Here is a 22,950-nt window from a genome sequence, read left to right as displayed (position 1 = left end):
CTTTAGGAGTTACATTTCTCTTTGCCAATATGGTTGTGATTATGATTAATAATAAATTAGCGTTTGCCAGGTGCGGTGGCTCACACCTGTAATCCTACCACCTTAGGAGGCCAAGGTGGGTGGATCACGAGGTCAGGAGTTTGTGACAAGCCTGACTAACACGGTGAAATCCTGTCTCTACTAAAAATACAAAAACTAACTGGGCATGGTGGCGCTTGCCTGTAATCCCAGCTACTCAGCAGGCTGAGGCAGGAGAATCGCTTGAACCTGGGAGGCAGAGGTTGCAATGAGCCAAGATCACGCCACTGCACTCCAGCCTGGGCAACAGAGTGAAACTCTATCTCCAAATAAATAAATAAATAAATAAATAAATTTTAAAAATCAGCCTTCAAATGGATAGTACATGCTAACTGAAACTCAAGGCATGCTTAATATTCAGGTTCTTCCAATTTATCTAACCTTAGACTGACAAAGGAACTGGGAAAGAGAAAGAATTAGATATTTATGGGTTTACACTGCTAAATCTTCCTCAGTTTATAAAAAAAAAAAAGAGTGTATTTGCCTTTCTTTTTTTTTTTTTTACACTGTGAAAGTGTTTTTTTTTGTCAGATCAACCTGATGTTTGCCAAATGTTTTCAAACAGCCCTGTCCAGAGAAATTCAATCATGCTGTAGTCCTCTGACTTGCTGAGCTAGCTTGCCCTCAGTCTTTAGATTAAAATATTTTCCATATGTTCAGAAAAGGTAATGTTTATACATGTTGGTGTGAAAGTGGCGATGCATTCTGTGTTTTGCATGAGCTGACATAATGCACATTTATTTGTCTGTTCCCATCTCAAAAATCTCTTTGTTGATGACCAGGGAACTACCTCTTTCCCATGGAATACCACTGCATAGGTATCCACATGACCACTGCACTGTGCATGCGTTGTTGTCAGTATTAAATATTTGACACTGTCACGTAACTGTTTGTTTACATGGCAGTTTCTTTGCTAGGTTTGTCAAGGACTTATTTTGTCTTCCTTGAGCCAAGGACACTGCCAGGCACCTGGTAGTTGTGCAATAAATGTTTATAAAATAAATGCCATTCGTATTACAAATAGTCTTGTAGTTGATAAAATGTGAACCTGGATTTTAAAATTTTATTGGTGTATGTCTCTTGTAGGTGCAGATAGGTTGACTAGACCTAATCCAAAAACCCCAAATCCAAAAAATGTTTCAAAATCTAAGACATTTTGCATGCTGATGTGATGCTGAAAGGAAATGCTCATTGGGAATATTTGGGATTTTGAATTTAACTTAAATTATGCTTAGCCAGTGCATAGTACGCAAATATTCCCAAATCCAAAAAATATTGAAATCCAGAGCACTTTTTGTCCCAGGCATTTCACACAAGGGATGCTCAGTCTCTATTTTCAAACTCATACTTTGCTGTCGTTAGAGAAAAAACAAGTTTTGTTTTTTTTTTTGTAATGGTGTCTTGCTATGTTGCCCAGGCTAGACTCAAACTCCTGAGCTAAAGTAATCCTCCTGCCTTAGCCTCCTGAGTACCTAGGATTACAGGCACGTGCCAGCATGCCCACCTGGACACAAGTTGTTATTGTACATTTTCAATAGTCAAGAAAAAGTAAGTAAATTAGAAGGAAAAAAAAAAAAACTACACAAGGGGTTTACAAGGCAGACCCTTTTAAAAAGTTTTTTATTTGTTTTCTTCTTTTCATGATAATGATGTTAAACTTGATAGCTAAATTGCCCAATAAATACTATAAATAAGATCTTGGTCTTGGAATAAGGTCATTTTCTTCCTTTCTAAGGGGAAAGCCGCAGGATTTTTGTGCATCCAGTTAGCAGTTCAGTTCAGTTAATTATGCCATTGTAGACCTTCCATTTGAGGCTTGCAAAATTGTATATTATTCATAAAGCAGCCACCATGATTTTTAAAAATTATCATTGAAGCCATTTACTGGTGATGCCGGCATCTGTTGGACTCTGCTTATATCGAGACAAGACCGCCACCTGTCAGAATAGCCACCGCTTCTCCACATGGGATCCTGGCTTGGAGCAGTGCCTGTCTATATCTTTAAAAGAGAAAAAAAATAAAACGACTTGAATTGTTCCAGAGATGTTGCATTAGTTTTCCATTGCTGGATAACCAATTAACATAAGTGTACTAACTTAAAAGAACAAAGCTACTTGCCTTCTTATGGTTCTGTAGGTTGAAAGTCCGATAGGTCTCACAGCAGAAATCAAGGTGTCAGCAGGGCCGCGTCTCTTTCCAGAAGCTCTAGGGGAAGATCCATTTCCTGTTCATTGTGGCTGTTGGCTGAATTCAGTTACTTGCAGTTGTAGGACTGAGTTCCTTGTTTTCTTGCTGACTGTCACCTGAGGGCTGTTCCCAGCTTCTAGAGGCCGCCCACATTCCCTGGTTTCCTGATCTGTGGCTCCCTTTCTTCGGCTTCAGTGCCAGTAACCATGTGTTGCTTCCCTCTCGTGACTTCAGATCTTTCCTCTCTCTCCTCCACTGTCTTCTTTCTGTCTCTCTGACTGCAGCCAAGAAAGGCTGTCCCTTAGATTGGGCCTCCCTGGATGATCTCCCCATCTCAGGCTTCGTAATCACCTGTGCAGAAGCCCTTTACCATGTGACATTATCTAGTCACAGGCTCTGGGATGAGTGTGGATGGATGTCTTTGTGGGAGGAGCCATTATTTTGCCCACCATAGGTGTCCTCCTTTTTTTAAAATTTTTTTATTTTTATTTTTATTTTATAAAACATTGCTATGTTGCACAGGCTGGTCTTGAACTCCTGGGCTCAAGTGATCCTCCCGCCTGGGCATTCGAATGTGTCGGGATGACAGGCATGAGCCTCCGCGTCCAGCCAGGTAGTCTCCTTTGAGTCATATCATTGAGGAGGGACTCCTGTGGCATTTTCCCCCTGCGGGTGTCTGGATGTTCCATTATTTGTTGGCTTTCTGTTCTGAGCTGGCAGGTTCCATGGGTTGCTGGCTAGTGGCTCATCGCCAGGTAGAGAGGCTGCCATTCTTTGCTAAGGAGTTCTGTTAGCTTTTTCTCCTTGGGGACTGGTCTTTTTATCTGAGAACTTTGTCAGAAACCAGGAAAATATTTTTTCCTGTAGCTTTTGGCATCTTCTATTGAAATGGAGTAGAAAGTGATAAAACAAAAAGTAAAAGCACCCAGAATAGTCAAGTTAGAGTTGAATCCCCCTTTTCTTCACTAACGTCCTCTTTGGCTCTGTATTGATAGCTGAATCTTTCTGAACACCAGTTTTTAAAATTAACGTATTTTCAAAGGTCAGATACCATAATCCATCTAACAGGGATGTTTTAAAGTAAAAGAAGTGAAAGCTCTGGGAACTTTAACCTTTGTACCTGTCTCTCCATCTTAGCCATCCCATAGCAACAAGTGTTTAATTAGAAAGTTCTTGCCTTGAACTTGGCTCCATTTTAAGGGGGATTTGGAAGAAGTTTACAACATCATCCCTAGCCTCAAAGCTTGCAATTGAGTGGGGAGATAACACCAAGGCCAGCTCACAGCACATGGCCTTGGATAGCTGAAGGCCTGTCATTGAGGGTTATGTGAGGTTGACACAGGCTTGGGTTTGACTGTGCTTATGAAGCCCCTGAACCTTACCGCTGGGCCCTTTAGCTATTCCTGTGGGTGCATCCCTCTCCCACGCTTGTCCTTGAGGGGACAGAGGCCGTACTGAGTTTGATGCCAGTGTCCATAGGTCTGGACTGCATGGTTTAAGCTGCAGTGCCTGGATTGGAGCCGCTCTGCGCTAGCTGTAACTGCCTGTGTAGAAGCCCCGCCTTCTGTGCCCTGCTAGATTCTTTTCCTGGAACTCCCAGGCTCTTCCTGCCTGAGACTTCCCCCTCGCCAACCTTATCCTTCCTCTGGCTGAGACTTCCCCTCGCCAACCTTATCCTTCCTCTGGCTGAGACTTCCCCTCGCCAACCTTATCCTTCCTCTGGCTGAGACTTCCCCTCGCCAACCTTATCCTTCCTCTGGCCACTTTGAGACTAGAGCCCTGCTCAGCTCCCAGTTCCCAGCCAGGGGCCCCAGGTTTCTACCCTGAACCTCTTGGCTATGGGTTTGCCGCCTGGAGGGAAGGGGGTTGACTCTCCTGATTGCCCCCTTCCTTAGAAAGGGTCTGATGAGGGCCTAGACTTCTTCATCTCCTGCCACCGCCTGCTAAGACCTGGCGAGGACAAATACACACCCGCTAAGGAGAGGAAGAGCAGGGTGTGTGCTTGTGGTACAGAGATATAACCTATGCATGGCTCAGGAAGCCCTGTGGAGGTGGTGGTGGTGGTGATACTACAAAGGCATGAGATCAGTCAGGGTTGGGTAGAAAGGCTGGCATGATGGCTCACGCCTGTAATCCCAGCCCTTTGGGAGGCTGAGGTGGGAGGATCGCTTGAGCCCATGAGTTCAAGACAAGCCTGGGCAATTTGGCGAAGTCCCGTCTCTACAAAAGATTGCAAAAATTAGCCAGCCATGGTGGCATGCCCTGTAGTCCCTTCTACTCAGGAAGCTGAGGTGGGAGGATCGCCTGAGCCGGGGAGGTTGAGGCAACAGTGAGCCGAGATGGTGTCACTGTACTCCAGCCTGGGCAACAGAGCAAGACCCTGTCTCAACAAAAGAGAGAGAGAAAAAAAAGAATTGATGAGAAGGAAAGGCCAGTGAACACCATACTTGAAGATGGGAGATGAGAGTGAGTTTGATGTGGCCTCACTGCAGCGGAGAAGGCTGCCTTTGCTCATGGAATCAGATGTTTGCTGGGGAATGGGCAGAAATTAGGTGGGATGGGCAGCCTGGGGTTAGAAGCCTTAAACCATTGGTTCCCCACCTAGGATGATTCTGCCCTGGGGACATTTTGTAATATCTAAAAGATATTCTTGGTCTCATAGCTACGATCAAGGGATGCTAATGGCATCTACCGAGTAGAGGCCAGGGATGCTGAGAAGCATACAGGAGTGCCTGGGGCAGCTCCAGAGTCATCTGGCCTAAGGTATCAGTGGTGCCAGAACATCCCTCCCCCACTTACAGCTCACCTGGAAAGTTTGGGGTTGATGATACACAGACCCCACTATATTAGTTAAAGTTACCTTTTTTCTTTCTTTTCTTTTTGTTTTTTTGAGACGGAGTCTTGCTCTGTCACCCAGGCTGGAGTGCAGTGGCGCGATGTCGGCTCACTGCAACCTCCGCCTCTCGGGTTCAAGCAATTCTCCTGCCTCAGCCTCCTGAGTAGCTGGGATTATAGGCATCCGCCATCACACCCGGCTAATTTTTGTATTTTTAGTAGAGACAGGGTTTCACCATGTTGGCCAGGCTGGTCTCGAACTGACCTCAGGAGATCTGCCTGCCTTGGCCTCCCAAAGTGTTGGGATTATGGACGTGAGCCACTGCACCTGGCCTTCATTTTGTTTTAGAGACAGGATCCCACTCTGTCACCCAGGCTGGAGTGCAATGGTGCGATCCTAGTTCTTTGAGGCCTTGACCTCCCAGGCTCATGCAAACCTTTCACCTCAGCCTCTAGAGCAGCTGGGACTACAGGCATGCACCACCACGCCCAGCTAATTTTTAAATTTTTGTGAAGACTGGGATCTTGCTATGTTGTCCAGGCTGATGTCGAACTCTTGACCGCAAGCCATCCTCCCACCTTGACCTCCCAAAGTGCTGGGATTCATAGGCAAGAGCCACTGCACCCAGTCTGTTTAAAGCTTTCTGAAAGGAGAATTTCTCTAAGAAACATTTCAGAAGATTTAAGAGGGAAGTGATATGGCTGAGACGAGAAAGGACAGATGGGCTGAGAGCGTGTTGCAGTAATTCAGTGGGGGAGGGCTGAGGGTTTTAGACCGGGGTAGAGATGGGAGAAAAGTCATGGGGACTGTGGGGAGGGAGGTGAAGGAAGAGGCTGCATGTCATTGTCTCCCAGTCTTGTCAAGTGCTGTGGCTGTGAAAACATGGCACTTACCGTCCTGGAAGCTCCTGAGCAGAGTGAGAACAAGTGTTTTTTAGGTGCCTGTCTTCTGTCTTTTGTGCTCTCTGGCCCTGGATCATCTCAAATTGTTAGGTACCCAGCATCTAAGCACAACGTTGACAAGAGCAGGAGAGGTTTCTGTTGTACGGAAGGCAGCTCAGTGGCCAGAGTGGAAGGGCTGCCAGGTTCCGAGGTGTGGCATGTTGTTTCCTGCTGAATGGAAGAGAAGCACATTTTCTTCATTATAGGGATTGTGGAGCTCTGGGTCAGTTGCGCGGAGGAGACTCCTCTCCCAGTCTCTAAGGAATGGCTCAAAACCACATCACGGGGAGAGCTGCAGGGAACTTCAGCGCTCGCCTGCAATTATGGTGTTGAGGCTGGCTCCAGAGGAAGCTCTTCCCTGTTCCACCCAGCCTTTCGGTTAGTTTGTTGGTCTTGCCGAACAAACAGCACAGAGATCAGAATCAAAGGAGCCAATTTTAAGAAGTGGGGCTCTTTCTAAAGATAAATGCTTCTGTAAGCACGAACTATGCTTCACAGCTGATGTATTTTTAGGTGTTTCAGAAATATCCTCCTTTGGTTAGGTGGCATTCCAGCCCGAATCTGCAAATGTGTTTGATGTTGCTTCTGAATTAACTTGAAGCCTGCATCTGTCAGGCAAAATGTGTTAGCAGGCATCAGCCAGCGAAAGACTGATTGATTTTAGCAGCCGGTTGAACCGAGTTCACCTGCAGGGAAGTCACAGCCTGCTTGCCATGGGAAGGCTGGGCATACCCTGCCGTGGAGTGGACTGTTTGCGAATCTTGCAAATTGAAATCTGTGTTTCTTTTCTTTTCTTTTTTTTTTTGAGACGGAGTCTCGCTCTGTCGCCCAGGCTGGAGTGCAGTGGCCGGATCTCAGCTCACTGCAAGCTCCGCCTCCCGGATTTACGCCGTTCCCCTGCCTCAGCCTCCCGAGTAGCTGGGACTACAGGCGCCCGCCACCTCGCCCGTGCTAGTTTTTTTGTATTTTTTAGTAGAGACAGGGTTTCACCGTGTTAGCCAGGATGGTCTCGATCTCCTGACCTCATGATCCGCCCGTCTCAGCCTCTCAAAGTGCTGGGATTACAGGCTTGAGCCACCACGCCCGGCCGAAATCTGTGTTTCATTTTCTTGAGTTGAGTCTTTCCAAGGTAGACTTGGTTGGCTTGTTTCCATCCCTTTCTAAGGCTCGAGTCAAGTAATAGCGCGCCTGTCACGGAGGCAGCGTGGCCTGAAGGCCGCGTAGTTGGTTGATTAGCACTGTCTTGGCATTGAGTGCTCTTGGGACAGATGAACACAGTGCAGTTTGTCGGGACTTTCTGGGTTGTTTTTTTTTTTTTTGGCTTTTTTTTTTTTTCACATGAAATCAAGACTCATAGCCAAAAGATGATTGTAACCATCTGTCTGACTATATGTATTTTAAAACTTTACCAAACATTTATGCTCTGGAGTGGCCACTTCCACATCAGCACATGAGAGTGGCAATTTGGAACTTGTTTTTTTGTGGATTTTTTTTTCTTCCTTCTCTCTCTTTGGGTTTAGATTCCTGTCAAAAGATTGCACAGGCGCGGTGGCTCATGCCTGTAATCCCAGCACTTTGGGAGGCCGAGGCAGGTGGATCACAAGGTCAGGAGTTTGAGAGCAGCCTGGCCAACATGGTGAAACCCCATCTCTACTAAAAATACAAAAATTAGCCGGGCGTGGTGGCATGTGCCCGTAATCCCAGCCACTCAGGAGGCTGAGTCAGGAGACTCACTTGAACCTGGGAGGAGGAGGTTGCAGTGAGCCGAGATTGTGCCACTGCATTCCAGCCTATGCAATAGAGTGAGACTGTCTCAAAAATAATAATTAAAAAAAAAGATAGATTCCTTTCAATCAGGAGAGAATTTTATTCAGAAATTCACTCAAGTGAAATGGAAATGCCAGCCTCTACATTGAAGACCTTGACTTCAGTTAACAACTTGTGTCTTATGATGGTTTTCTTTTCAACAAACTTGAATGCTTCGTGATTTTGAAAAAATCATTTCTAAGTGTTTATTTTTTATTTTTATTTATTATTATTTAGACCTCACTCTTTCGCCCAGGCTTGAGTGTAGTGGTGCGATCATAGCTCACTACAGCCTCCAACTCCTGGGCTCAAGCAGTCCTACCTCAGCTTCCCAAGTAGTGGGGACTATGAGTACACACCACCACACCCAGCTAATTTTTTGTATTTTTAAAATTTTTTGTAGAGATGGAGGCTTGTGTTGCTCAGGCTGCTCTCAAATTTCTGGCCTCAAGCGATCCTCCCACCTGGGCTTCCTAAAAGTGCTGGGATTACAGGCATGAGTCACTATGCCTGGCTGAAATGTTTCTAATTGTTTAATTGGACAACATCAAACAATTTGGTTATATAGAAGGTAGTGGGCATAAAGCACTAGAAGACAGTTAAAACATGAATTTTATTTGGTGAATTGGTGGTGGAATCATGTGTCCTCAGCATATTGATGCTGATGCTGCCCTACCAGGCTCTGTGTTAGACTCCAAGGATGCAGAATGACTCTGGCTTACAGGAATGGCTTGTTGAAGATTGAGTAAATGAAAAGCACCTAATTGCTTAGTGAAGACAGACACAGGCAAACCATGAACAATAGCTCAGGGTGACAATGGGTGTGGTAAAAATACTTACATGGGAACACAAAGGAGGAGGGTCACAATGAGGAGGGGGTGAGAGGGTCAGAAAATGATTCCTCCCTGAGGTACTATTAATAGTTGGCCTGAGTTTTGAGCATATGTAGAGGAATTTGGCCAAGAAGGAGGGTGGCTGTCCTGGCGGCAGATCATCATGTGGAAAGACAGGAAATAGCGTGTTGCGTTGTTATTTAATATCCAATGCAGGACATTCTAGATGCCAGAACAAAGGTTGCATGCTGCCGGCTGGCAGGGCGGTCTAGAGCAATGGAGGAAGGAACGGCTCTGTGCAACTCAGTGAGCTTGAACGGACTCATGAAAGCTGTCGGGGACAACTTCAACCATGCGTTTTGGGGAAGCGTCACTTGGCCACAGGGTGGTGGAGGAGAAAGGAGGGGCTTCCAGTCAGGCGGGGTTAGTGTGTGAGATACCAAGAGGTAGATGCTAAGTGTTTAACTGGGTTTAGGGGGCAAGTAAGCTGAATTTCTGTAGGATTACTGGATTACTCATTTGGGTAGGCTGTGGTGCCATTTGTCAAGTTGTAACTGTGTGAAGTAACAGGTGTTTGGGGGAGATTAGCCATGTCTGTTGAGTTTGAGCCAGTGGACCACTGAACATATGGATCTATAACTTAAAGCTGAAGTTGCACTCAAGATAAAAATTTAGGAAGTAAGTCACTGCCATATTTAGCCGAGGTGTTTGAGAGAGAAGGAAAGGGGAGGGGGGATGGTGAGTACAAAATAAATCTGGATAATGGATCTCACTTCTTAACAATTCTTCCCTTTAGCTGCAATAGCATGGACTTTAAATAACCCATTTCCCCAGTGCATTTCAAATTGTATCTTCTACATCCAGCTTTTCAGGACTACATGACGAAAAGCACTGTGGTTTTATTTTCGTTAACAATAGCGATGATACGTACCTTTGATTTATGTAGCACATAGTGGTCATGTGGGGTAACAGAGGATCCCTTGTTGTTACTGATCAGAATCTTACAGTCCAGGGGGAGTGAAGCAGTGCCAGGGGAGGCGCTTCAGGGCTGTGGACTTGGTGTCTTCTGACTTGACCAAACCATGCTGTTTAGATGAGTTATTTCTGCATTGGGATTGTGACATCCAACCTGGGTCCCTTGGTCTCTATGAGCACCCTGTATGAGGCCACTGAGTCACTGTAAGTTTTCTTAGTTCTACTTGATTTTTTTTTGAGATGGAGTCTGGCTCTGTTGCCCAGGCTGGAGTGCAGTGGCGCAGTCTCGGCTCATTTCAAGATCCTCCTCCCGGGTTCACGCTATTCTCCTGCCTCAACCACCTGAGTAGCTGGGACTACAGCTCCTGTCACCACGCCCAGCTAATTTTTTTTTGTATTTTTGGTAGAGGCAGGGTTTCACTGTGTTAGCCAGGATGGTTTCGATTTCCTGACCCCGTGATCCACCCGCCTCGGCCTCCCAAAGTGCTGGGATCACGCCTGTAATCCTAGCACTTTGGGAGGCCGAGGAGGGTGGATCATTTGAGGTCAGGAGTTTGAGACCAGCCTGGCCAACATGGCAAACAGCCCAGCCTTTTTTAATTTTTTAGAGGTGGAGTCTCACTCTGTGGCCCAGGCTGGAGTGCAGTGGCATGATCTCAGCTCACTGCAACCTCTGGCTCACTGCAACCTCTACATCCTGAGTTCAAGTGATTCTCCTGCCTCAGCCTCCCCAGTAACTGGGGTTACAGGTGCCCACCACCATGCCTGGCTAATTTTTTTTCTTTTTTTTTAATTGTAGTAGAGATGGGGTTTTGCCATTTTGGCCAGGCTGGTCTCGAACTCCTGACCTCAAATGATCCACCCTCCTCAGCCTCCCAAAGTGCTGGGATTATAGGCGTGACCCATTGCACCCGGCCAGTTATGCTTGATTAAAAAAAAAATTATTGGCTGTATTTAAGATATACAACATGATGTTTTGATATACATATGCATGCTGAAGTCAAATGATACTTGATTTTTTGGGGTGTGAAATTTGATACTAGGTGTTATACCCTTAGGCCTTTTGAAAACCTTGACTTGGTAGATTTTGGATTGAAGAAATGAAGTGAGCTTCTCCCAACATTTTTAAGCAATTTGTGCTGCAGCTGTTCCAAATTATTAAAATGGACAAGGGAATGTATTTTGGAGGTGAGTTATGGGGAACTTTTCTGACAAGAAAATGTTTTTATGTGCTTCAAAATAGAATGTACTTTCTATTTCTGAAAAGCCATTAAACTGACCAGCTTATTTATTCTTGTGGAATTTGAAATCCAACATGAGGAAAGCGGTACCTGGCCCCGCCTTGTGTTTGGGGGCTGCATGTGTCCACGGTCTTAAACTGCATGACATCATCATGGCCATTTGTGGAGCGGTAACAGTACCTTTTCATAGAGTGACAAATGATATGAGCCCATGGCAAATGTTGTCTCATGGACCTTAGGATTTCTTTTTTTTTTTGAGATGGAGTCTCACTCTGTTGCCAGGGTTAGAGTACAGTGGCATGATCTCGGCTCACTGCAATCTCTGCCTCCCGGGTTCAAGCAATTCTCCTGCCTCAGCCTCCCGAGTAGCTGGGATTACAGGCACCCACCACCATGCCTGGCTAATGTTGTATTTTTAGTAGAGACGGGGTTTCACCATGTTGGCCAGACTGGTCTCGAACTCCTGACTTCAAGTAATCTGCTGGCCTTGGCCTCCCAAAGTGCTGGGATTACAGGTGTGAGCCGCTGCACCCAGCCAAGATTTCTTACCACACTTTATCTTTGCTTCACTGGACACTTAACAAACTAGCTCTTTCCCCACCTCCAACTGCCATTTTTACTCACATTACATGTTGTACTTTTCTTATTACTCAGTGAACCTTTTACACATGCAGCCTATACTTTAGTGACAATGTCATCCATGCAAAGTGAAGAGTGAGGTGGTACATTTAAGATGGGTGGGATAAGATGTCCTTGACTGTAATTATTTTTGCCAACGAACCCTTGACATTTCAAATAATTTTTTTTGAGATGGGGTCTCACTGTATTGCCCAGGCTGGAGTGCAGTGGTCATGGCTCACTACAGCCTTAACCTCCTCAGGCTCAGGTGATCCTCCCACCTCAGCCTCCCAAGTAGCTGGGAGTATAGGCATGCACTACCACACCCAGCTAATTTTCGTATTTTTATTAGAGATGGGGTTTTGCCATGTTGCCCAGGCTGATCTCAAACGCCTGGGCTCAAGCCATCCTCCTTCCTTGGCCTCCCAAAGTTCTGGGATTACAGGCCTGAGCCTCTGTGCATGGCCATAATTTGTCTTTCTTGAAATAAACGATTGGGAACTATGACTATAATTGCCAATGTTATTTTGCATCCCTGTTTTAGCAGGTTCAGAAGTGCCATTTGTCATGTGCATGGACACAAACAGTAAAAACCCAATAGTTAGTGAAGTCCTTCTGTGAGCTGAAGTCCCTAACTGCACCCCCTTCGATGACCTGTTACAAAATGATTCATTAGGGCTTGGCCTGTTGCATCACCTTTTGGTGATTGGATTAAGGGGGTAAGACTGTGAGGGACATCTCAGAGGAAGGAGCCTTTGTGGAAATCTAGTCAATGCAAGGTGAGGGCCTGAGCAGACCAGGACAGCACAGGTGAAGTGGGTGGGTGGGTTGCTCTGGAGTTAATTAAAAGTGGAACACACAGGGCATGGAGACGTCAGCCGCGGTGATGAGGCTGACAGAGCCCTGTGGATGGATGGGTGATGGAGAAGGCATTTGCTGTAGATCCGCAGTGTGGCACATTCTCAAAAATCCAGGGTTTCCACCCTCGCTCTGACTCACTGGCTCTGTGACCGTAGGGACAATATATTGCTGTCCCCTGGCCGGTTCCATTACCTGTCAGAAGAGGCAGGAGCAGTGAGCTCTGCTGCCCATCACAGGGTTATGGAGGAGCAAATGAGTGGGTGTGTGAATGTGTAAACAATCCTTTTGGCCATAGGATTTTGAAATGTCACTTTGTTATTCTGCCCCTGGTACTCAATGGAGGTAGGTAGTCTAAGGGAGGCCTTTGAATTATTAATGAGTAATTAATACTGGGCTATTGTCTACTGGGTAATTTTTAACACACTGAGGCAAAATTTTCTATAATCTTAAGAAAAGAAATCAGGTTCTTTCTTTGTACCAGCCAGACACACATTTTATATATTCTTTCCTTTTTTGCTTTTTAAGGAAGACATTTCAGATTATTGAGTTTTGGTTCCAATTAAGTCTGGTCGTTTGATGGCTTTGTTGGTTTGTGGGAGTTCATTTGCTGAATTTACTGCCAGCCACAACATAACATATTTATTAATTATTTGAACTCTGAGATTTCAGGGAACTCTGTCTCCCTGAAAATCTCAGTGCCTTTTGTTCTTTCTTCCTGAATAGTCTATAGCTTGTCACCAGAACATTTTTATTTAATTTGGTTTCAAATTTGAAGGTGTGTATGCTAAAACTTTTTTTTTTCTTTTGAGATAGGGTCTCACTCTGTCAGGCTGGAGTGCAGTGGTGCAATCTTGGTTCACTGCAACCTCTGCCTCCTGGGCTGAGGTGATCCTCCCACCTCAGCCTCCTGAGTAGCTGAGACCACAGGTGGGTACCACCATACCCGGCTAACTTTTTAATGTATTTTTCATAGAGATGGGGTTTTGACATTGGTGCTCAGTCTGGTTAACTCCTGGACTCAACTGATCCTCCCGCCGTGGCCTCCTAAACTGCTGGGATTACGGGCATGAGCCATCAGGCTTGGCCCCGCTTTTTTTTTTTTAAAGAGATAAGGTTTCACTTTGTTACCAAGGCTGGAGTGCAGTGACGCAATCACAGCTCACTGAAACCTTGACCTCCTGGGCTTAAGCCATCCTCCCACCTCACCTTCCCTAGTGCCTGGGATTACAGGCATGTGCTACCACACACATGGGTAATTTTTTTTTTTTTTTTTTTTTTTTTTTGAGAGACAGGCTCTCACTGTGTTGCCCAGGCTGGTCTCGAACTCCTGGGCTCAAGTAATCCTCCCATCTCGGCCTCCAAAAGTGTTGGGATAACAGGCATGAGCCACCACACCCATCTTCTAAAACTTTTTATTTAAAGTTAAGGAGCATAATGTTTCTTGTTGTTTCCTCTCAAGTCTGTGCTTGTTTTTAATCTCTCTCTATGCTTAGAGATAAAAGAGGTTAATGTATTCTGTCCAACACCAGAATTCCCAGTAGTACTATTTTTTTTCTTTTTTCTTTCTTTCTGTTTGTTTTCTTTTTGTTTTCGTTTTTAGAGATGGAGTCTTGCTGTGCCGCCCAGGCTGGAGGACAGTTGCATGATCTCGGCTCACTGCAAGCTCCGCCTCCCAAATTCACACCATTCTCCTGCCTCAGCCTCCCGAGTAGCTGGGACTACAGGGGCCCCCCACCACACCTCGCTAATTTTTGTATTTTTAGTAGAGACGGGGTTTCACCGCGTTAGCCAGGATGGTCTCGATCTCCTGACCTCGTGATCCGCCCGCCTTGGCCTCCCAAAGTGCTGGGATTACAGGCGTGAGCCACCGCACCCGGCCCCTATTTTTTTCTTTTTTAAACTAAAAAAAAATTAATTTTAGTAAAATGCATGAACAAAATTTATCACATCTGTTTTTAATGCACAGTACAGTAGTGTTAAGTATATTTACATTACGATGCAGCAATCTCCAGAACTCTTCTCCTCTTGCAGAACTGAATCCATACTCATTAAACAACAGCTCCCCATTTTCCCCATCTCTAGCCCCTGGCAACCACCCTTCCACTTTCTGTTTCTATCAATTTGATTATTCTGGATCCTCATATAAGTGGAATTGTACATTTCCACTTTCTCTATCAATTTGAGTATTCTGGATACCTCATACAAGTGGAATCGTACAGTATTTATCTTTTTGTGACTGTCATATTTCACTTAGCATAATGTCTTAAGGGTTCATCCATGTTGTAGCAAGGGTCTGAATTTCCATCCCTTTTAGGTCTGAATAATTCCGTTGTATGGATATACCACATTTTTTGTATCTGTTCATTTATTGATGGACACATACGTTGCTTCTACCTTTTGGCTGTTGTTTACTGAATATTTTGTATACATGGTATAGAAAGTTTGAAAAAGCATCCTTGAGTTAGTGAAAATATGCAAAAAAGAATAAGAAAGTGCTTGGAGGATGTGGGTTTAAGGAAAATCTTGAACACAGCAGATGCGGGACATGTTATGAATGAATGTTAGTTTTCTTTTGTTTAGAGGACTAAATATGGCCTAAACTATAGGTTTAGAAATTTTTATAGAGTATGAATTTTTTCTTTTTAGAATATGAATCATAAAACGAGAAGGACCACAGCAGTAGCACCTACATACTTAGAAAGAGTAATGTTGGAATACAGCCATGTACCATTAAATGTGTGATCTTAGCCGGGCATTGTGGCTCATGCCTGTAATGCCAGCACTTTGGGAGGCCAATGTGAGCGGGTCAGTTGAGGCCAGAGTTTGAGAGCAGCCTGGCTAATGTGGTGAAACCCCATCCATCTCTACTAAAAATACAAAAATTAGCCAGGTGTGGTGGCGGGCGCCTGTAATCCTAGCTACTTGGGAGGCTGAGGCAGGAGAATCGCTTGAGCCCAGGAAGCAGAGGCTGCAGTGAGCCAAGATTGTACCACTGCACGGCAGCCTGGGCAACAGAGTGAGACTCTGTCTCAAAAATAAATAAATGTGTGATTGATCTTTAAAAATCAGGAGCAGCTGTTTATATTTAAGTGCTCTTTCTCTACTCAACAAGCAGAAAGGGTCCTGGACATTTTTTGAGGAATTTGGGGAGTTCAACTCGTGGTCCAGTTTAAAGCTATAAAGTAGATCATGAGGCACGAAGGATCGTCACGCGTCCGAGGCAGGCAGCTTCTAGGGTGCACATAACTTTTATTTATTACTTACCTCAAAAGGTGAAAGGTTTTAAACGTACTGTAATGCAAATCTTTTTGGAAAAGAATTTTTTTTTCACTTGATGAAATACGTGGTGTGTAAAATGAAAAGCAAAATAAAAGCCTGGTTTGGTATCTTCTGTCAACGTTAACCATGCATTCAAACGACCTTTTACCTGAAAACATGTTTCAGTACCGCTCCCCGCCCCGACATAGTGGCTCTTGGAGGGAAAAGCCTTTCATTCCGCAGGAGATTTGGCACTTCCTTCCAACATAGCCACGGGGGTGGCGCATGGCAAGGCTTAGAAGGAACCAGTGTAGTGCAGCCAAGCAGATGGGAGAACAGCGGAAGCCTAGGAGCCCAGGGTGGTTTCAGTGTAGATTAGAAGATAGTGTCTTCCTCAGTTGCTGTGGGCATCGCTTTTATGGGCTGAGAGCCTGAATGAGTCCCAGACTCCTCAAGAAAAGATGAAATCAGGTTCCTAACCTGGATAAAGAACGCAAGACCATGTGCTGTGCCCTTCAGAAGTTTCCCATCAAAATGGCAACAATCAAGGCTTTCTTGATAAAGCAGCAAAATTCTGTATATTAATATTTATGCAGAATTTTAAAATTATATTTTTATGTAGAGATGGGGGTCTTGCTCTATTGCCCAGGCTGGTCTTGAACTCCTGGGCTCAGCCAGTTCTCCCACCTTGGCCTCCCAAAGTGCTGGGATTATAGTCATGACCCATTGTAGCTGGCTGGAATTTTAAATGTATTGACAATGTGTAGTAATGAGGGACCATATTTTTTTCATGGTAACTCACTTGGCTGAATGACACATGAAGCATGCATTTTACTGTGAGAGTCAGATACGAAGATCAATATTATTGCAGGAAAAGTGTGCAACCACCAGAGCTGTGCTGGTCATTGGCCATGATTAACATCTATAACTAAACCAACTGGATGGTTTTGGTCTTTTACTCTCAAACTGTGTGCTTTTTGAAGCCATCTGGTGAAGTGTTCTGTTTCACAGCATGCCCGATTATCTTTTCTCTTGAAAGATGGTGACTCAGCAATCGATTGGTGGCAGTAGTGTGGGGTGGCAGGGACTCGGCTTAGGAGAGGAGAGTATCCCGATGCCTTTTGTGAGCTGCATGACCATCAGCAGGGATGCCACATAATTCTGCAGAGTCTGTGGGCTGCCTCCACAGGAAGCATCTGCTGTTAAGAGCCCTTTCTCAGCCGAGCGCAGTGGTTCACGCCTGTAATCCCAGCATTTTGGGAGGCTGAGGCGGGTGGATCACCTGAGGTCAGGAGTTTGAGACCAGCCTGGCCAAAATATAGTGAAATCCTGTCTCTACTAGAAATGCAAAAATTAGCTGGGCAGAGTGGCACACACCTGTTATCCCAGCTACTTGGGAAGCTGAGACAGGAGAATCTCTTGAACATGGGAGGCAGAGGTTGCAGTGAGCCGAGATCACGCCACTGTACTCCAGCCTGGATGACAGAGTGAGACTGAGTTTCAAAAAAATAAAAATAAAAAGTTATTTATCTTCTAAAGCACTGCTGATTCTGGTGGAGAGGACCTGTGGACATTGATTTCTGGGTTGTGTGTGTTGTCTCTAGTTGCCACAGCTACCACATTGACATCCTGAAACATTTAAAAACTATTTCACTGGACAAGATGTGGTGTCAATTACATGAGCCCAGCATGAGACCATTTTGGATGTTGCGTCTTCACCTTTGCTAACAGGCTTAATGCCACTTTGTCTTCTACCCTCATTCAAAGCCCATGTCATCCACACTGTCAGAACAAGCAGTATCTTAAAAGGATGCTCTATGGCTAGTGAGGTTCCCCAACCAGGAGGAATATGGTTTAAAAGAAATGATCATTCTTTCAAAGGAAGCTGTGTAAGACGTTTTAGTGATGGTTTTATGAGTAAATCAGTGCCTTAAGAAAAAAGGGCTCATCTTAGAATTTTACAGCAACCGTACAAACATGTCATGAATGGGACATGCAAAATGATGTGGGCATATCTTTTTTTAAGAGGTGTGTTAATGATGGGTGAATATCCTAATAATAAATTAATTAAATTTAATAATAAGCTTAATGCCCATGACTGTGGCTTTCACCCTCTGCTTGTAACTGAGGAAGAGGATTGGCGTGTGCTTAATTGAGCCCACCATGTTGATTGTTTGACTGAGTGTTGACTGTTGCTTGTCAGCTCCCTCTGACCTACCTGACTGCATAAAGAGTGACAGTCCTGTCAAAGTAGAGAAAAAAATAAGAATGTATTTCACAGTACAAATGAACATTTTTGATACATAGCAGAAAAAAACAACAATAATGTAAACAACTATCAAAAAGGTAGAAAACAAACATGGCATTTTAAACAAAGTAGTGGAAAGGGCCAGGCACTCACAGCCTCAAGTATTGTCTGCCTGCCCCCTCACCTCTGCAGATGTTGCGTAGAAGGAGGCACTGGAGTGTCTCTGGTCCAGGCACTGATAGAGGATGGAGGCATCCCAAGGAGTAGGACACTTTTTTTTTCCAACTTCCATATTTTTTTTTTTTCTGGCCAAATCTTACTCATAATGCTCCGACAGGACAAAATGGGCTTTCTAGAGAGTGGATGTTTCCAAGGACCTGAGAATTTACTCATAAAAGCACCAGATCTTTTTTTCTAATTAAGGTGAAATTCATTTCACATAAAAGTAACCATTTTAAAGTATACAACTCAGTGGCATTTAGTACATTCGCAATGCTGTGCAGCCAACACCTGTGTATCAGTATGCTTTCTGCTGCTGTAACAGGATACCACACACTGGGTAATTTATAAGGAGCAGAAGTTTACTTGGCTTATGGTTCTGGAGACTGGCAAGTCCAAGAGCATGGCACTGGCATCTGGTGGGACCCTTTTGCTGTGTCATGGCCTAAGGCATCACATGGCGAGAAAGCTTGAGTGTGAGACAGAAAGAATGCACGTCGAACTTACTCTTTTATTAGGAGCCCACTCTGCAATAACTAACTCACTCCCACAATCCCACAATAATGGCGTTAATCCATTATGAGAGCAGAGCCCCATGACCTAATCACCTCTTTTTTTTTTTTTGAGATGGAGTCTCACTCTGTTGCCCAGGCTGGAGTGCAGTGGCACGATCTCGGCTCACTGCAAGCTCCGCCTCCTGGGTTCATGCCATTCTCCTGCCTCAGCCTCCCGATTAGCTGGGACTACAGGCACCTGCCACCACGCCCGGCTAATTTTTTGTATTTTTTAGTAGAGACAGGGTTTCACTGTGTTAGCCAGGATGGTCTCAATCTCCTGACCTCATGATCCGCCTGCCTTGGTCTCTCAGAATGCTGGGATTACAGGCGTGAGCCACCGCGCCGAGCCTAACCTAATCACCTCTTAATCACCTTTGTAATTACCTTCCTAATACTGTTACAATGGCAATTAAATTTCAACACAAGTTTAGGAGGGGACAAACATTCAAACCATACAACCTGTATCTTAGTTCTACAATATTTTTATCACCTCAGGTGGAAACCCTGTACCAGAGAAGCAGTCACTCCCCTTTCCTGTCACCGTCTGTTCTTAGCAACCACCGATCTTTCTGTTTCTATGGATTTTTTTTTTTTTTTTTTTTTTTTGAGACGGAGTCTCACTGTGTCTCCCAGGCTGGAGTGCAGTGGCGCGATCTCGGCTCACTGCAAGCTCCGCCTCCCGGGTTTGCGCCATTCTCCTGCCTCAGCCTCCGGAGTAGCTCGGACTACAGGCGCCCGCCACCTCGCCCGGCTAGTTTTTTGTATTTTTAGTAGAGACGGGGTTTCACTGTGTTAGCCAGGATGGTCTCGATCTCCTGACCTCGTGATCCGCCCGTCTCGGCCTCCCAAAGTGCTGGGATTACAGGCTTGAGCCACCGCGCCCGGCCCGTTTCTATGGATTTAACCTACTCTTAATATGTGAACTTTTGTGTCTGGCTTAATATGTCTTCAAGGCTCATTCACATTGTAGCATGGATCAGCACTTTATTGTTTTTTGTGGCTGAGTAATATTACATGGTATGGGTATGCCACATCCATTCGTCTGATGATGGGCCTTGACATTGTTTCCACCTTTTGGCTGTTGTAAATGGTGCTTCTGTGAACATGTGTGTACAAATGTTTGAGTATTTGCTTTCACTTCTTTTTGATACGTATCTAGGAGTGGAATTGCTAGGTCAGAGGTAGTATCTTTTATGTTTTTAACCTTTTTTAAATTTTTTGCTTCACATTATTTCCAAAACACATTCCAAGTTGGGTAACTCTTATCCAAACGCTTGGGACCTGAAGTGTGTTTTGGATTTCTGATATTTTCTTCGATTTTGAAATATTTGCATTATGCCTACCATTTGGGCATCCCTCATCAGAAAATCTGAAATCTGAAATGCCCCCATGAACATTTCCTTTGAGCCATCTATTGTTGCTGTAAAAGCTTCAGATTTTAGAGCATTTCAGATTTTGGTTTTCGGATTAGCGATACTCAACCTGTATGGACTTATTTACATTTGAAAAGTTATACTGAACCTAACAATACTTTGCTTGATGTTCCTGGCAGATACTATGAATATAAAATATTACAAATTGCTATAATATGGTGCAGATGCTCTCAGGATGTTTGGACTTTCTGTCTAGTTTTGCTTGTTGTTTTTTGTTGCCCCCCGCAACCCCCCTGGGTGTAGGCATCCCTGGTGTCTTTTTGTGTCTTCAAATTTCCTCTTCTAACAGAGACACCAGTCAGATTGGATTAGGGCCCACCCTAATGGCCTCATTTTAAGTTAGTCAGTTATTTAAAGCCCTTAATTTCAAGCACAGTAACATTCTTAAGTACTGGGGACTGGGGCTTCAGCATGTGAATTTGGGGAGAAGGCGTGGATCAGCTCGTAACACCCCATAAAGCCCTAGACACACTGCATGAGCTTTATAAAAGTTGATTGGTGGTTGGTGGTGGTTGCAGGACTCTCTGCTCCCACCCCTGTCTGACTTACTTCCGCAGTTGTGTCTGAGCCTGGAAACCAGGTAACCAAACAGAGTTAATATTTCCTGCAAAAGTGCAAGTGAATAGTTGTGTCCACATGGAGAGGCCTAAGGCATTAAGCTTTGATAACTCTGTAGCCTCTATTTATTTTCCTTCTTTTCTTTTCTGTTCTTTTCTTCCTTTCTTTCATTCCTTTCCTTTCTTTCTCTCTTGCACGCTGTCTCTCTCTCGCTCTCTCCGCTTGCTCTCGCTCTTTCTTTTTTCTTTCTTTCTTTTTTTTTTTTTTTTTTTTTGACAGAGTCTTGCTCTGTCGCCCAGGCTGGAGTACAGTGGGGCAATCTCAGCTCACTAACCTCCGCCTCCCAGGTTCAAGCGATTCTCCTGCCTCAACCTCCCGAGTAGCTGGGATCACAGGTGTGTGCCACCAGGCCTGGCTAATTTTATGTATTTTAAGTAGAGACAGGGTTTCACTGTGTTAGCCAGGATGGTCTTGGTCTCCTGATCTCGTGATCCTCTTGCCTCGGCCTCCCAAAGTGCTGGGATTACAGGTGTGAGCTACCGCGCTCAGCCTAATACCTAGCATTTTTGAAGTAGTCATGTTATCTTTTAAAAGCTGTAGCTAACTCTGCATAGCATAAAATTTGCCATTTTGACTATTTTGAAGTGTACAATTCAGTAATATTAGGTACATTCACAGACCTAGCACTTCAGACAGCCGAGGGGGGTGAATCATTCAAAGCCAGGAGTTTGAGACTAGTCTGGGTAACAAAGCAAGACCGTGTCTGGTAACAAACCAGACAAAAAAATTTAAAAATTTAAAATAATAATAATAAGGACATTCACAATGTTCTGCATCCACAGGTACTAACCACTTCCAGAACTTTTTTTGAGATGGAATCTCACTCTGTCGCCCAGGCTGGAGTACAGTGGCACTATCTCAGGTCACTGCAACCTCCGGTTCCTGGGTTCAAGTGATTCTCCTGTCCCAGCCTCTCGTGTAGCTGGGATTACAGGCACGCACCACCTAATTTGTGTATTTTTAGTAGAGATGGGGTTTCCCCATGTTGGCCAGGCTAGCCTTGAACTCCTGACCTCAGGTGATCCATCCGCCTCAGCCTCTCGAAGTGCTGGGATTACAGATGTGAGCCACAACAAGGCCCGCCTCACTTCCAGAACTTTCCCATCACCCTAAACAGAAACTCTGCACCCATTAAACTGTAACTTTCCTTCTCCCGCAGCCTCTGGCTACCTCTCTTCTCCTTTCTGTCTCATCACTTTTTCACCGTGCTGTTTCACAGTAGCCATTTGATGAGACAGGAGACTGGATCTGGCCAGTCGTTTGTCTGTGGGAAAGGATTAAGATTAGCGAGGTGAGCGGGGAATAGGGATCTGGGCCTGGGTCGCCTCACCATCTTCCTTCTCTTGTTTCCCTCTCACTGCCATCCTCCTTTGAAATGGCTTCATTCATTTGTCCAGAACATCAAGATGTGGTTTCCAGAAGGTGCAGGGACAGTGTGCGCCCGGGAGACAGAAGCCATCTTCCCCCCTGGCGCACACTGAGTGGGTTTTGTTGGAGCTCATCCAGTGGCCTGGGTTAGAAGTGACGCATCCCTGTCTCACCCTGTGCTTGCAGACCTACATCGGCTCCATCCTGGCCTCTGTGAACCCCTACCAGCCCATCGCCGGGCTGTACGAGCATGCCACCATGGAGCAGTACAGCCGGCGCCACCTGGGCGAGCTGCCCCCGCACATCTTCGCCATCGCCAACGAGTGCTACCGCTGCCTGTGGAAGCGCCACGACAACCAGTGCATCCTCATCAGGTAACGGAGCTCACAGCCGGGAGGGCTTTCCCACGGCCGAGGAGTCCCTCCCCGCACCCCGCGCACCCCGCGCCCCAGCCTCCGTAGGACATGAACCGGAGAAAGCTTTTACAACTGCCTGAGTTTCTCCGGCAGAGTTTTCTGTTTTGAATGGCATGATAACTTCAGCTTTCAGAAGGAGCTCACTTAGCAAAGCAGATGGACCATGTTGCTTTGGCTCTTATCCTCAGAATAATTATTCCATTCTGTTCCTTTTTTTAAAAAAAAAAAAACAAAAAACCATTTATTTGCCTTAATTATTCTTTGATTTATTTCAATGGTGAGGCATGATCCTTCTATCTGTTCAAGGAAATCTTGCATAGTTCTTTCAAATTTAAACGTTTTGTGTAGCCTACAATGCCACTCACAAGGCTTGTATGTGTGGACAAGGTTTCTTTTTTCTCTACTGCAATAAAATAACTCTAGCTAGAATCTCCCAGATTTAGGCAATTTTAATAAT

The 22,950-nt window shown here is 45.0% G+C and overlaps 1 protein-coding gene across 2 annotated transcripts in view; it reads left to right on the top strand.

Moving 5' to 3' along the window:
* MYO10 (myosin X) overlaps positions 1 to 22,950 on the top strand; it is a 276,883-nt gene that overhangs the window by 120,981 nt on the left and 132,952 nt on the right. For both annotated transcript variants that reach the window (XM_025387276.1, XM_025387279.1), the window contains exon 4: positions 22,264 to 22,451. In XM_025387276.1, coding sequence (XP_025243061.1) covers positions 22,264 to 22,451 — 188 coding nt within the window. The remainder of the gene's footprint in view (positions 1 to 22,263; positions 22,452 to 22,950) is intronic.

This window comes from Theropithecus gelada, chromosome 6, assembly GCF_003255815.1.
Source record: "Theropithecus gelada isolate Dixy chromosome 6, Tgel_1.0, whole genome shotgun sequence".
NCBI lineage: Eukaryota > Metazoa > Chordata > Mammalia > Primates > Cercopithecidae > Theropithecus > Theropithecus gelada.
The sequence above is the reverse complement of the archived record's forward strand: the minus strand, read 5'-3'. Positions and strand labels throughout refer to the sequence as shown.